General features: G+C 47.9%; 1 protein-coding gene across 2 annotated transcripts; it reads right to left on the bottom strand.

The window, feature by feature from the left end:
- Positions 1-7,879: 7,879 nt before the first annotated feature.
- Positions 7,880-12,336, bottom strand: TUBB1 (tubulin beta 1 class VI). 2 transcript variants are annotated; one of them, XM_007449467.1, is made up of 4 exons: positions 12,280-12,336; positions 9,810-9,918; positions 9,054-9,164; positions 7,880-8,943 (listed from the first exon to the last, which is right to left on the bottom strand). In XM_007449467.1, exons 1-4 carry the CDS (start codon positions 12,334-12,336, stop codon positions 7,880-7,882), a joined length of 1,341 nt encoding a protein of 446 aa, XP_007449529.1. The 2 variants fall into 2 exon arrangements, with proteins under 2 accessions (XP_007449529.1, XP_007449528.1); XM_007449466.1 differs by lacking the exon at positions 12,280-12,336 and having other exon boundaries at positions 9,810-10,077.
- Positions 12,337-15,061: the final 2,725 nt, after the last annotated feature.

Genomic DNA, 15,061 nt, shown 5'->3' with positions numbered 1-15,061 from the left:
TCGGGAGGGCGGGGCGGGGCAAGAGGCGGTGGGATTGGCAGGTCCGGAGCTCCGCCTCTTCCGCTTCTCAGGCCTGACCTTCCGGCAGCCGGTCCGCACGCTGAGCCGACCTTGACGGGTCCTCGCGATTCGGCCCGACGCGCCCCCTCTCGCGACATCATGGTGGCGTTCTGGCGACAAGCTGGACTCAGGTAGGACCGGGCATCGGGAGGGGCGGACAGCTGGGGCGCGGGGAGGTCCGGGGCGAACCGGGGTCGGAGGTCACGCCGGGCGCGGCGGGGGTGGGGGTGGTCCCGGCGAGTGCGGCCCCAAGATGGCGGCCTCCGGGCGGGGAGGCCGGGTTCACGGCCGTGGGATGCGGGCGCGCCGGGGCCGAGCACCTGTCCGCACCTGCCGGGGGCGCCGCCGAGCACCTGTGCGCCGCCTTGAACGCGCTCGACAAGTGCCGTGTCTTCCCGTGGACGGCGCTTCTCACCCGCGGGGCCTTTGTCCTTTGAATTACACTCGGTTGACGTTCTAGAAGTAACAGAGCCACATACAACTTGAGAACTCGAAGGAGCGAAGAGAGGCCTCTGGAGGTAACCACGGTCACCATACCTGGCCGTTCCAGCATTAAGGTGGGGCCTTTTAAAATGGCATATCCATCTTTTATTTAAATTAGCTCCTGTTGCTCTCAGGTTTCCTTATTGGTAAAACGGCTGAGCCCTCAATAAGGTGTACAAAGCTCTGCCACAGGGTGAGTGGTGGCTCTTGGGAAGCCAAACTATGGAAGCCACTGGAGGACATGGCTTCTGGTGAAGTGGAGACACCATGGATCTAGGTGTCACACCTGGTTTCTTTGCCTGTGCACCCAGTTGAGCCGCTCACCTGGCTCAGGTTAACACACCTTGTTACTTGACTAGATTAAGTAGCACCTCCTAGTAGTGACCATCTGTGGGTATGTGACTGTGGGCAACCCAAGTGTGTCCTGACTTTCAAGATCAAGCAGAGTTTTGTACAGTTGGAAGGATGATGGTCCCAGTCAGAGGGACCGTGTATTAAGCGCCTACTACGAGACAGGTGGGGCAGTCCTGCTCTCCACACTTTGTCTTTCCTCCTCCCTACCACCAGTGAGGCAAATACTGTTATCCTTCTGCTTTGTTCTGTTGTTTTTACAGAATAAATTAGCCCAAAAGGTGGAACAGCTTAAAATTCACCAATTAGTAGGAGTGGAAGCAAGAATTGGAACTCCTACCTCTGGCCCAAAAAAACAAACCTGAAACATGAGAAAATAGTCAGCAGCTCCCTCCCCTCTGTCCTTCCTGTTTTCAAAAAGTGTAAAAAGTGAGCTGACATCTTTTGGAAAATAAGATGTTGATGGGAGTCCATCTACCAAACAGGAAGCAGGCTGTTAGATATTTTGCTAGAATTGATGATGTTCTCTAAGGACTTCTCAGTCTAATTTAGAAACCTTGCTTGGGAAGTATTTTCAATGGCAGACCTGACAAGCAGAATCCAATATTCTCAGGAAAACCTTTAAATAATCAGAAGTAGAGCTGTTTTAATTCAAAATAGTTTTTTTTTCTCTCTTAATTATGTTTACTTTACCTTGTAAGAATAATACAAGAAAAAATTTTAAATAGAGAAATGGAAAAAAACCACTCATACCCTCTGTTAACATTTAGGACTGTTTACTGTGCTGTGGGATTTTTTTCTCTAATATATGCATCTTTTATTTCAAATTAATATGTATTAAAGAGAAAACACCGCAAAGAAGAAAAACCCAAAATCACCTAACCCCAATGAAGAATTTCTTTTTGCTCTTCTTTTTCTTTGTATAGATTCCTTTTGCATTAGTCTTTTTTTTTTAATTAGTTAATTAACTTTTTTTTTTTTTTTTTGGCTGTGTTGGGTCTTTGTTTCTGTGCACAGGCTTTTCATTGCGGTGGCTTCTCGTTGTGGGGCACGGGCTCTAGGGCGCACGGGCCTCAGTAGTTGTGCCTCGTGGGCTCTAGAGCGCAGGCTCAGTAGTTGGAGCACACGGGTTTAATTGCTCCGCGGCATGTGGGATCTTCCCGGACCAGGGTTCGAACCCATGTCCCCTGCATTGGCAGGCGGATTCTTAACCACTGTGCCGCCAGGGAAGCCATGCATTAGTCATTTTTAAGTTCAATTCTACAATGATGTACAATCCAACCAAAATGAAAAGTATAGGAAGAAAAACAAAAGCACAGTCACATAGCAAGTCTGGCTGGATCATTGATAATTAGCTTTATATTGTCTCTCGTGTTCCTCCAGCTACATCCGATACTCCCAGATCTGTGCAAAAGCAGTGAGGGATGCACTGAAGATGGAATTCAAAGCAAACAGCGAGAAGACTTCTGGCAGCAGCATAAAAATTGTGAAAGTGAAAAAGGAATAATCTGTAAGTTGTTGGTGGATTTAGAGAAAGAGTTGCATCTTAAGTATTTAGAGAGCTTTTAAAAATCAGAATAATTTTTGTTCTGCCTTCTGTCCACATTTGGTCCATCAGCACATCTAGAAGTTAGTTAGTGGGATAATAATGTCACGCATACAGGTTGTGGAAGCCCCATGGCATCATCAAAGAATGTCATTTCGAGGCCCTGACAAGCAGAAGTAACTGCCACGTTGATTTTCAGTTCATTGAGCAATGCTAGGTAGAAAGCCATCTTATTTTAATTCAACCTGTTTTGTGTGTCTGCGCAAAATCAGATAATTCGGAGGATAAACTCCCCACTTTTGTAATTGTTATTGGAATTATATAACAGTTCAGGAGCATGAAAAATTACAGTTCTTTGAGTTTTTATTTCCCCCACATCTGCTAGTGTTCTCACAAATCACTACGTCCCGAACATAGGGCTACAAGTACAGGCAAGGGTCCTCCTTTTTTATCAAGCAGTAAAATCGGCAAGACCCTGCAGTGAATACTGTTTTGCTAAATTTATGTTTTCAGAGTTTCGTTCATTTTACTTCTGATGTTGGCAATGCAAAGTAAGGCAGTTTCGTACAGTTGATAAGTTCAGACTTTTGTGTTCCAAACTATTAAAGTGATTTGATCTCTAAACTGCTTTCTTGACATTATTATTTCGAAGATCAAGCGAGGCAAATTACCAGAAAGCTGTTTTTCAGATTTAATTTTCTTGTTTAGCTTTAAAAAAGCTTCAGACCTGCAGTTGCAGGGAAATGTGATAAATAGTAATCCTTTGGCAGCTTGTGGTTATGAACGATTTTACTTATTGGAACTGTCTCCCCTAAGCACTTTTCATTTTCATTTTGAATTAGTAAATATTTTATTACAAGTCTGGAGGTGCGGTGCTGAGCCCTTTTTCTGGGGCTCTGTCTGATCTCATAATTCTGAGGAATGAGACCTGGTTTTAGGTTGGGTTGTTTTGTTTTAACAACGAGCTAACTGAGAAAAATCACCCAGCCTGTGCCTGCAGCGTGGCCGAGCCAGACTCTGCATCGAGCTCCCTGCACCTTGTAATGTCCTTGGGGCCAGGAGGTGGTAGTGTCCAGCTCCGGTAAGCAGAGCAGTGACCATCCTCTACCCGTCGTGCTGGGGACGCAGCCCCACCGCCTCAGCATAGGGGATTTAGCGTCTTTTAAAGGCAGAGTGTTTCTTTATTGCAGGGAGGGTGTTTGGTTTTACTTAGCAGGGAAGTGCCTCTTCGGCTAAGGCAGTGCACATGAACCTGCACTTTTTACAGCTGAGAGCCAGGGTTTATCACCAACCGAGTGAACTGGATCTGCAGTCATATTATACTGCTCATTATAAGGAAGTTACTTTCCCTATTCGTGTTGGATTTTTAAGAAAACATGAAGGACTGGCAACTTGCTGTTTCTCTTTTCCTCCTAGACCCTGACTACAGCTTGAAATGCTGCATGTTCATGGTGAAGATGTGTGGGCACGTGTTATGGCAGATTGAAAACGATCCCCCTTCGTGAGAAAAAAAAAACAACCTGTCTTGTTCATAGATTGACAATGCCAATAAATTAAAGTACAGTTCACTCTTGCTGTTGGTTTTTGGTTTCTCTCAGACTTTTTCTGTTTGGGAACTACCACACAACTGCAGGATTATGATCATATGAACCAGGGCTTTTTAAAGGAGAACAGTGAATTCCCTGGTGGTCCAGTGGTTAGGACTCCGAGCTTCCACTGCACGGGGCACGGGTTCGATCCCTGGTCAGTGAACTAAGATCCTGTAAGACGCACAGCTGAAAAAAAGAAAAAAAAGTTAAAGGGAGAACAGATATCATATCTAGTGACCAGAGGGATCCAGGAGACATTTTGAAAACGTCTCAAAAGAAAAGGTTCTCTTTTTCGTGACATAATTGACAGAATTGGGCCCCGTCATTGAGGCTGTCTTGCCCCTTATCTTTGAATTGCAGACGTCATGTCAGAGCAGTGGGTTGGGGTCGGGGGTGGGCCGGGTTGTCTGCTGGCCTCGTCCTTTGTCCTTTGCGCCGGCAGCCGTATCCAGGTGGTGCCACTCAGCAGGCTGAGTGCGAGTAATAATGGAAAGCGTAGATGAGAAGAAATGCTAAATTGTAGTATTCATTTTCTATCGTGCACTTCAAAGCTATAGAGAAGTACTCTTGTCGAAATTCGCTGAGCACAAGATACTTTTCACATTGTCTTATAAGTGAATCTTTATATTCTGGGAGAACTTCTCATAGGAAAGGAGGCAAAGCCGCTCAGCAGCATGCTTACCGAGCTGCTGACCGAGCTGACGTGAAAATCTAAGCTTCTGGACTGCAGGTCTAGGGCATGATAATGACAGCAGGTCCATGGTGTTTTCACGGTGATTCATTTACCTGTTAAATATTTAGGGTTGAAGAATTGTTGCCAGTGGGGTGTTTTTCTCTTTCTTTGAAACTTGAAGGCACTCAGCTGAGTAAAACCCCAAAGTTTACAAAGTTGCAAAGTTAACTGCTTGATTTTTACCCACTTCTGGAGATGGAGAGATACACTTGAACAGGAAATGTTGAAATACCGGTTTAGCTTCTGCCCCAGGACAGGTTCTCAGCTTGGTACTTAAGCTAACAATAATTTATCACGGCCACTCTGCCATGCCAAGGATGAGGGCAAGAAAACGCCTTTGTTGTTGGCTTCTGGAGAGGACTTCCTACCCTGGACACTTGACCTACAGGCTTTATCTCATTCTTGGCATGGGGCACACGAGGAGCTGCAGGGCTGGACAGAAGCAGCCTACGAGCCCCTTGTGCCCTGTGCCTCAGGCTGTTGACCTGCTCTTTTGAAGTCAAGGCCCCTCAGTTGTCATGCTTCCGGTCCCCACAATTAAGGTACCAGGAGGCATCTTTCATTACAGGAACAGGAATAAATGGATCACAAGGCCGTGGGGCCTTTTTGGTACCAGGCAAATAAAGTAACTGATAGGCAAAGGGCTAAATTCTTTCCAGCCAATTCAATTAGAGATAAGTCATTTATTCGGGAGGCAAATGGGATAATTAGAAGAGAGACTTAGGGACAGGGCTTGTGGTATGGAAAGGATTAAAAGTCAACTGAGTAAAGGACAGATTCACTGCTCAGTAAAGATTCTTTGAGGCTCTTTCTCTGTGATGAAAAAATCCTGAACCGATACTGTGATGCCCTGCTGGGAGCTGGCAGGACCACTGTGTCCAGATTACCAGGGGGCCCCGATCAGATCTTGTTGTGGGTATTTCACTAACCACCTGAGTGATTTGTGAGGGATTCCATCTCTTCATTCACGCAGTGTTCTCGTGTGTGAAGTGAAGGAATCAGACAAGCTCTAAAATTCTGATTCTACCATCTTGGTCTCCGAGAGACCAATGTCGCTGTAGCAACCATACAGCTAAAGGAATAGGCTCTTCAAAATCAAAGGGGACAGATTTCTTTTGGTTTCTAGTGGGGTTTTTGGTGTTTTTTTTTTAATCTATTTCTACCATACGAAAGAGTAGGATGGTGAGATGCATTCTGAAAATATTTTTAACTACTCACATTAATCAGTCTGGACGGTTAGAATTCCAAGAAAAGGAATTTATTTAGTCTGAAATAAAGCAATTTAGCCATTTAAAATTGTATTTATTTTAATGATTACTGTTGAGCAAACAAAAATCTTTACAGTAATATAAATCAGCAGGGTTTTTTTTTTAATTTAGATCTTTATCCTTTCTTGCATCTATTTAATTGCCTTTTCAGATTTGAGAAAGTGAAAAAAAATGCTAGAGGAATCATGTGTGTAAATTCTTATGTAATCGCAGGTTATAAGTCTTTTTAGCATCTAAGGAAGTTATGAACTTCAAACTAGGAGTAGTTTAGGTGCAGCTCCTTAAATCTACTTTTAAATCTACTTTTGTTTTTAGTGCTTTTTGAATGACAAGTAGAAAGTATTTAATTTTTTTTTTTTTTTTGTAATTCTGGAAATAGAAGACTTGTCACAATACCAACAGCGAGACAATTTTCTCTTGGTACATGTTTTAGTTATTTCCTCATGAGACTACATGAAAAGAGTGAAGTTTCTCAAAATGAGCTGCTGTCACCCATTCACCGGCTACCTCATTACTGCAGATTACAGAGCAAATCCAGGAAATCCTCCTGTCGCCAGCTACCCATGGATCAAATAGGACAGCTCCGTGGTAATTCTAGAAGGCCATTAAAACCCTTGCGGCGCTGGAAGGGATGGCAGTGCTGTATGTCAGGAATAGGTAAACTGTAATTAAGAAGTTATGGATGATCTGATTACGCTTTTGTGTATCTGGTCCTGTTGTAATGTGAGCCGATTAAAATCATGTAATGGTTAAAGCTGCATGATCATGCAAACATTTATGGCAACTTCTGCAAATTAATTTGAACTGCAAAAGTTCCCTAATGAGACGATGTCCTCCGTAACTGCGAAGGACACTGCAGCCACCGCTGCTTAATTCCTCCGTTTGAATGGTTGCCGAGCGCGCCTGTGCCCTTTTAAAGAACAGAGCGTCTACAGAGAGCTTTCAGGAGGTGATCGCCACGTGAAAGTGAAAAGGGCATTTCGAGATAGCCTTTACAAGGAAAACCAAAGATGATGATTAATGAATTCTCAGAATCAAACATTAATAAGAAACTTAAAAGTATGTAAATACACCTATGTTAAAAGCTAGCTCTTCAGACATAAAGGTCAGAGGATTGGAGTTCTCGAGTTTTGCTTGTTGTTTTTTGGTTTTTTGGTTTTTATTTTTTTGCCCGGGTATTTGTGGGAAGGAATGCCACTCTGCTTTCCTCCCTTTTGCCCTTTGCAGTTGGTACGTTGAAACGTACACACGGTCGCCACAATTTACTAGTGGACGCTGGAGCCCATTTACCTCTGCGAACCTCCTGCACACCAAGCAGTCACCTGGCTTTTCTGGAGGCCGGCAGGTGTGAACAGGTGGGCTGCGGGCAGCGAGTTAAGAGAGAACCTGCAGGAAGAGCTTTAGCAGCCCGGGATGCTAAGTACAGATTCCGGGACGCTTACCAGCGTTGCTAAAGCGTTTACAATTTAACCTCAACTGCAGTGGCTCCCCACACGTCCACATGTGGAGCCCTGATGCCTGGCGCGGTGCTCGGCATACAGCAGATAGCCAATCCAGATCTTTAAACAGAGGGAGCGCTTTACCATAAATTCACCTGGCTATTAGAAAGAAGCGACTAGAGTGGGCAGGGAATATGAAGCTCTTCAAGGCTGGTCGGTGCCAGCAGAAGACCCTACTGCCCTTCCCCACCCGCGGTCCTGTGTTGAAGCTAATACTGGGCGGCTGCGTGTGGGTCGCGGGGCTGCGGTGCAGACCCGGCCGCGGACGGCCGTGGGGGCTCACTCATCCTAGGTGAGAACACTGGACATGACTCCACGCCGCGGCCAGCCTCGCGCAGCTTCTCTCGTGGTTAATGTCCCTTATCTCCCGGCTCCCTTTCTGCCTCGCCCCCGACCTCCTCCTCCTCCGGAACTGCTGCGGCATCTTGCAGCTGTTGGTACTCGGACACCAAATCCTGGATATTACTCTCGGCCTCGGAAAACTCATTGATGTCCATGTACCAGTGCAGGAAGGCCTTGCGGCGGAACATGGCCGTGAACTGCTCCGAGATGCGCTTGAACAGCTCCTGGATGGCCGTGCTGTTGCCGATGAAGGTGGCCGCCATGCTCAGCCCCCGGGGCGGGATGTCGCACACGGCCACCTTGACGTTATTGGGGATCCACTCCACGAAGCAGCCGCTGCTCCTGGTCTGCACGGCGAGCAGCTGCGCGTCCACCTCCTTGGTGGACATCCTCCCCCGGAAGATGCAGGCCACGGTCAGGTAGCGGCCGCGGCGGGGGTCGCAGGCGGCCATGGTGTTGCGGGCGTCGAACATCTGCTGGGTGAGCTCGGCCACTGAGAGCGCGCGGTACTGCTGGCTGCCCTGGGCCGTGAGCGGCGCGAAGCCGGGCATGAAAAAGTGCAGGCGCGGGAAGGGCACCATGTTCACGGCCAGCTTGCGCAGGTCGGCGTTGAGCTGGCCCGGGAAGCGCAGCGACGTGGTGACGCCGCTCATGGTCAGGGACACCAGGTGGTTGAGGTCGCCGTAGGTGGGCGTGGCCAGCCGGAGGGTGCGGAAGCAGATGTCATAGAGGGCCTCGTTGTCGATGCAGAAGCAGGCGTCCGAGTTCTGCAGGAGCTGGTGCACGGACAGCACGGCGTTGTAGGGCTCCACCACCGTGTCCGACACCTTGGGCGAGGGCATCACGCTGAAGGAGTTGAGGATGCGGTCGGGGTACTCCTCACGGATCTTGCCCAGGAGCAGCGTGCCCATCCCTGAGCCCGTGCCCCCGCCCAGCGAGTGCACGAGCTGGAAGCCCTGCAGGCAGTCGCAGCCCTCGGCCTCGGCGCGCACCGCGTCCAGCACGCTCTCCACCAGCTCGGCCCCCTCCGTGTAGTGGCCCTTGGCCCAGTTGTTGCCGGCCCCAGAGTTACCTGCGGCACAAGGGACTCGGTTAGCCCGCTGGGGTCGGGGGAAGGGTGTCAGCAGCAACACACCAGGAGGCGCCCCTCTCTCCCCGCTGGAACCTTCCAGGAAAACCTACCGTGGACAAAGCTGTCCGGTTGGAAGAGGGCCCCCAGTCGGCTGGATCGGATGCTGTCCATGGTCCCAGGTTCCAGGTCCACCAGGACTGCTCGGGGCACGTATTTCTTACCTGCGTGGAAAAATAGGAAGAAGTCAGCCAACTGCTGTTTTTCTAAAGGTTAATGTTTCATCAGAGTAGAACCCTGTGACACGGGTCCAGAAGAGAGCCCTCCTAGAAGCTGTCTTTGATAGACTGGAAATCGTATCTGGGACTGCAGCAGCGATCACACACAGATCTGCAGAACGCTGCAGAAATAACTCTTTCCATTGTTGTCCGTTTTGTTTGTTGTCTTGCCAGTGACACGGATTTTGTTCCTATTGGAAATGATTCTACTTTTTATTTAAAAACCGGAAAGGGAGAATTCCCCAGTGATCCAGTGGTTAGGACTGCTGCGCTCACTGCCGAGGGCATGCGTTCAGTCTCCGGTCAGGGAACTAAGATCCCACAAGCTGTGCAGCGCAGCTGAAATAAAAGTTTTTAAAAATAAATTAATTCATTAAATAAAATAAAACCCAGAAAGGAAGGTCGGGGCCTAAACTGCTTGTGTTGAGAGTGTGCCCCCCTCCAGTGACCAGAGACCAGTGACCCTTCAGTGGCCAGTCCTATCTGCCCTCGGTCACTCGGGACATCCCCCATCTGGCGTTCCGGTCTCGCGGGACCTCCTCTCTGCCGCGTCCCTGGGGCTGGTGACGGGGGCCGACAGCGAGGTCCTACCATGGGCCTCGTTGTAGTACACGCTGACCCTCTCCAGCTGCAGGGCGCTGTCCCCACGGTAGCTTCCGGCCCAGTCGATCCCATGCTCCTCGCCAATCACCTCCCAGAACTGAAAGCAGAAGGAGGGGAGGTCAGTGTCCAGAGGGACCCCGACAAGCGCGAGGCCGGCGACAGCACATTGAGCAGAAAGACAGGAAGTGTGGGCTCCTGGGCCCACTTCCGTCCCCAACATGGTCTTGGGGGCCCTTTTCCTAACTGCCCACCCCATGGCGTAACGTACTCTTTACCTCTGCTCACCATGAAGTGAAGATTGAGTTTTATGTCATCCTGAACTGCTGCAATAAAATGTCAACACATAAAATATTAAATTGGATTTTGCTCCTATTAAATTCAGGCCCTTGTGTACATTAATGCTGTTCTTTTATTAGAGTTTCTCATCAGAAGTGTATCTCTAGTTTGGCCTTACAGTGCTTCCAGCTAGTAAAGTATAGATCCCATTACGTGAAAATAAACTGAATTCTCATCTGATTTCACAATAATATCCCCTTTCACTTTGCGGATTTATTTTCATGCAGTTTTCCCAAAAGCCCATCACTAAGACACCTATGAACGCTTTTAAACTGTGTGCATTTGGATGATCAGGTATGCACTCAATTCAAAGTTATGCATAGCTGTTCTCTTGTAACTATCTGAGACCTACTACACTTCAATCACATTACAGTATTTATTAATATAGGTAGGTGCCAAGCTCTTTATATGGAATGGAAACAGTTACTGAGATAACCCCTTTTCATTACCCTGAAGGAGCACATAGTAAAGTGCAATGAAAATACATTCATTTATGTTAAAATCCCCAAGGGTGTTTTCCCAGCCACATCTTGTAAGTGATGGCTCTGATGTGGCCTTGGTCTTATGAACAAGATTACTTTATAGTAAATTATCAGCACTCTTCAGGGTGTGGGAAAAGAAAGAAATTTAAGTTCTCTCACACCACAAATTAAATGTGTCTTAAAGCTCTTATGGCCCCAAATAATAAGTAGTTGCTGGGCCTCAAACCACTAGACAACACAGTTCTGGATTCAGAGCTGAGACCCTGTCCAGACCTTTCTCTCCCTCCTGGGCTCCTTTCTCCATCTTGTCTTCCAACTTCAGCGCAGTTGGGGCCCATGCCTCCCACTTCTCTGTGTGTTTTAGTTTTGAATGTCTTATCACTCGGCAAGGAAGGATGACACCTCCTTTGCAAGCGGTCATTTTCTTTGCCCCGGGTTTTAAACACCTGTATTAAAAGACTTTCATTTTTTCATAGCTGCACTAGTTCCAATAGCCAAAAGTTGGAAACAATCCAAGTGTCCATTGACAGATGACTGGATAAACAGAATGCAGTCTCTCTATAGGATGGACTATTATTCAGCCTTAAAAAGGAAGGAAATTCTGACACAGGCTACAACGGGGATAGACACTGAGGACACTATGCTGAGTGAAATAAGCCACTCACAAAAGGACAAATACTGTTATATGAGACACCAAGAGCTGTCAAATTCATAGAGACAGAAAGTCGAATAGCGGTTGCCAGGGGCATGGGGAGGGGAAATGGGGAGTTAGTGTTTCATGGTACCGAGTTTCAGTTTTGCAAGAAGAAAAGCATTTTGGAGATTGGAGGCATGACAGTGTGAATATACCTAACATTACTGAGCTGTACACTTAAACATGGTTATGATGGTAAATGTTATACCATTTTATAAAATTAAATTTAAAGTTTTTAAAGTTTTAATGCAATTAAATTTTTAATGCAATTCGTACTAGTAAAACTAATTTCAAAATAGCAAAGAGACAGTTGTTATATAGTAGAACTGATCATCTTAAAATTAGGGTTGGAGACCTTGGGCTCTGGCATCTGGTTTTTAGCATTGGCCAACAGTACCAGGTATTTTTTAGAAAAATTTAAGGGGGAAGGAGAAAAACTTTTATATTCCAGAGGATATATTTTAATTATTTCTGCTGCTGGACCCAAAAAACTTTTAGGTTTACCTCTTTCATTTTCTGTTGCATTCGAAATAAAATATATAGTTGATCTTTTTTAACTTTATAACATAAACATGGGGGGGAGGGAAAGATATCTTAGTAATACGGTGTAAAAATTTTCCCAAGAAACTTTGGAAAACTGTTTTGAGACCAATTCCTGGTTTTAGATATGAAAAGTTCATTGTTAAGGTGATCAGAATAAAAATGGTTGACAGGTGTATTATACACATGTAACTGTCAACAAAATTAACGTGAATTAAATTAACCCTTTAAGCCTTTACTATTTCCTGGGTCTCTTGAACTACAGGTGTCGTTTAATAAGTCAGATACCCGGCAAGCGCCTCCATCTGCTGGGCTCCCAGTCCGCCCTGCTAACTTAGGGGATTTTCTGAGTTGGCTGCACTGTGGACCATGGAAAGGCCAGCACTAGTCATCGAACTTTCCTTACCTTGGCTCCGATCTGGTTGCCACACTGGCCGATCTGAATGTGTACGATCTCACGCATCCTTGCTTTGTGCCCAAGGGCAAGATCTTCACAGGGTCCCCAGTCTCTGGGAGAGCCACCCGTCACCGCTGTGAGCCCCACACAGCTCTGGTCATCGCAGCGATGGGACCAGCTGACCAGGCTACCTCCCAGTGTGACCCGAGGGTGTGTCCAGCCCAGAGGCCCAGCCCCAGCCCTCCCCCTATCATCTTTGTGGAGGGGGAGTTTTTTCCTCTCCCAACACGGAATATTGCCTGGTCATTTCCTAGAGTTCAAGACCAAAGGCTGCCATTGTTCAAGGTGCGTGGAAGTCTGGCACCAGGCCTAGGCCTTCCATGGTGGACTCTGGGCACCAGCGCTGGCTCTGGGCCCCAAGTTGGTGAGGCTCCTAGCTTACTGGGGTGACCAGGACCACCTCCAGAGAACTTTCCCATCCAGGCCAGTTTTATTAGAAATCCTGTTGTCTAAACGCATCACTTGACAGATGAGGCCACGAATCCCAGAGCATGAAGTGGCTTCACTACAGTCATACATACAACCACTAAGACGTCTCCCCATCCTCCCTCAAGAACCTGCCATGGCTCCCTCGCCTGCAGCCGTGCTTCGTCTGAAAGCCACTGGTGGCGCTGAGGTGGCCGTCGGGAACACGGGCGGACGGTGTTTATGTTGTACACTTGGATGTTAGTAGAAAAAAATAACTAGTATGTGTCGTAGTAAAACGATAATAAGAGAAAGTTTGCTTTTTGAACTTGGCCAGATTTGTCTGGGTGACGTGGGATTCTTGGGAGTTTGGGAAACCACAGTCAAGACGTAGAATCTAAACTCCCTGGCTTGGGACTTCCCTGGTGGTCCGGTGGTTAAGACTCCACACTTCCAATGCAGGGGATGTGGGTCTGATCACTGGTGGGGGAACCAAGATCCCACATGACGCAAGGTGTGGCCAAAAAAGTAAAAAAAAAAAAAAAAAAAATTAAAACTTAAAAAAATACTTCTAAAAAATAAGTAAATAGAATATACTCCCCTGCTTGCCATCAAAGCCTTTGCTAACCTGGCCCCAAGCTTCCTTCCCAGCACCGCCTCCAAACTCTGGTCCTGAGAAAGCCTGTATGGTGAGGGTTCTGGAAGACACCTCCCTCGACGCTGGGCCGTCGGGTTCTCAGCCCACGACTGCTCTCGCCCAGCCCAGTGTTCACACCGGTGTTCACTAGCCCCTCCCTGACGTGCCAAGGCCACTCTTCGTGCAGAGGCTGCAGCTGCTCTGTCGGGCCTTCCGCCCAGACCAGGGCCTGGCTGCCCCCTCGCCGCCCCCAGCTCTGTGCTTTATTGCCCCTTTGCTCCTGTCACGGGGGGCTCACTGTTTGCCATTGGGTCCTTTACCAGACGATGAAGTCCCCTAGACCCAGACGGACTCCCAGCCACATCTCCCTGATGCCCAGCAAGGGCCAGCCACACAGGAGGTGCTCAGCCCAGCGCTCCCAGCAAACCACGCCCACCAGCAGCCCCCAGCCCATCACCTCTCACCCCACACGCCCCAGCCTGACTGTCAACTCCTAAACCCCGAGCCGTTCTAGAGGCCTCTGGGGGCCCATGACGTGAGGTCAGTGACATGGGCGGGGAAGTTACTGCCAGAGGACTTTCTGGGGAAGACACAGTCTGTAGTACTCCCAGGAGTTCAACCGCAGAGCAAAGACCTGAGCTGGACACTGGGAAGGAAACCCACAGGTGGGGAAGGAGGACTTTGTCCCGCGGGTCAGCAGCAGGACCCCTCCTGTCCGTTGTGTGGCGACCTCACCAGCCACGTGCTGACTAAGAGCCCAGTGTGACTCTGGGTCAGGTCCCGGACCAGAGGAGGAGGTACTGTAAGGGAGATGACTGGGACAATTGTGGACATTTGAATACAGACTGCGTAGATTGGATAATAAGTGTAGCCACGTTATAATCTCTGAACTCCCTCTTAGCCCAGGGGCTATGCAAATGCAAATCCTTGTTTTCAGGAGATATTGCCAGGTATTCAAGGTCACCATGCAACTTTCTGTGAAACAGCTGGGCAACAATAACGGCATGATACATGGAGAGAGAGGTTAAGCAGACGTGGGGAGATGTTAACAACGGGTGAATCTTTCCAAACTTAGAACAAGGTGAGGACTCTGGCAACATTTCTTAGTTTGGAAATTTCTTTCTACTCAAAGCTGAATGACTGCATGACCCACACCAGCTTCTGGTCCAAACTTGGCCGCTCCCCAAGGTAAAGAGACGAGGAGACTCTGTGTAAATCCAAGAGGAAGGAATCTGCATGCGCTTAGCAGTATTTTTCACAAATTAAAAAATATGCAGAAGGGGGCTTCCCTGGTGGCGCAGTGGTTGAGAGCCCGCCTGCCGATGCAGGGGACGCGGGTTCGTGCCCCGGTCCGGGAAGATCCCACGTGCCGCGGAGCGGCTGGGCCCGTGAGCCGTGGCCGCTGAGCCTGCGCGTCCGGAGCCTGTGCTCCGCAGCGGGAGAGGCCACAGCAGTGAGAGGCCCGCGTACCGCAAAAAAAAAAAAATATGCAGAGGGGAGGGATAAATTCGGAGGTTAGGGTTAACAGATACACACGACTGTATATAAAATAGATAACCAACAAGGGCCTCCTGTAGAGCACAGGGAACCATACTCGATATTTCATAATAACCTATGAGGGAAAAGAATCTGACAAAGAAAAGTGTATATATATAGTGTATGTATATACACAATATTGTAAATCAACTA

The sequence above is a fragment of the Lipotes vexillifer genome, unplaced genomic scaffold (genome assembly GCF_000442215.2).
Source record: "Lipotes vexillifer unplaced genomic scaffold, Lipotes_vexillifer_v1.1 scaffold524, whole genome shotgun sequence".
In the NCBI taxonomy this organism is placed as follows: Eukaryota; Metazoa; Chordata; class Mammalia; order Artiodactyla; family Lipotidae; genus Lipotes; species Lipotes vexillifer.
This window is presented reverse-complemented; position numbering and strand designations above follow the sequence as displayed.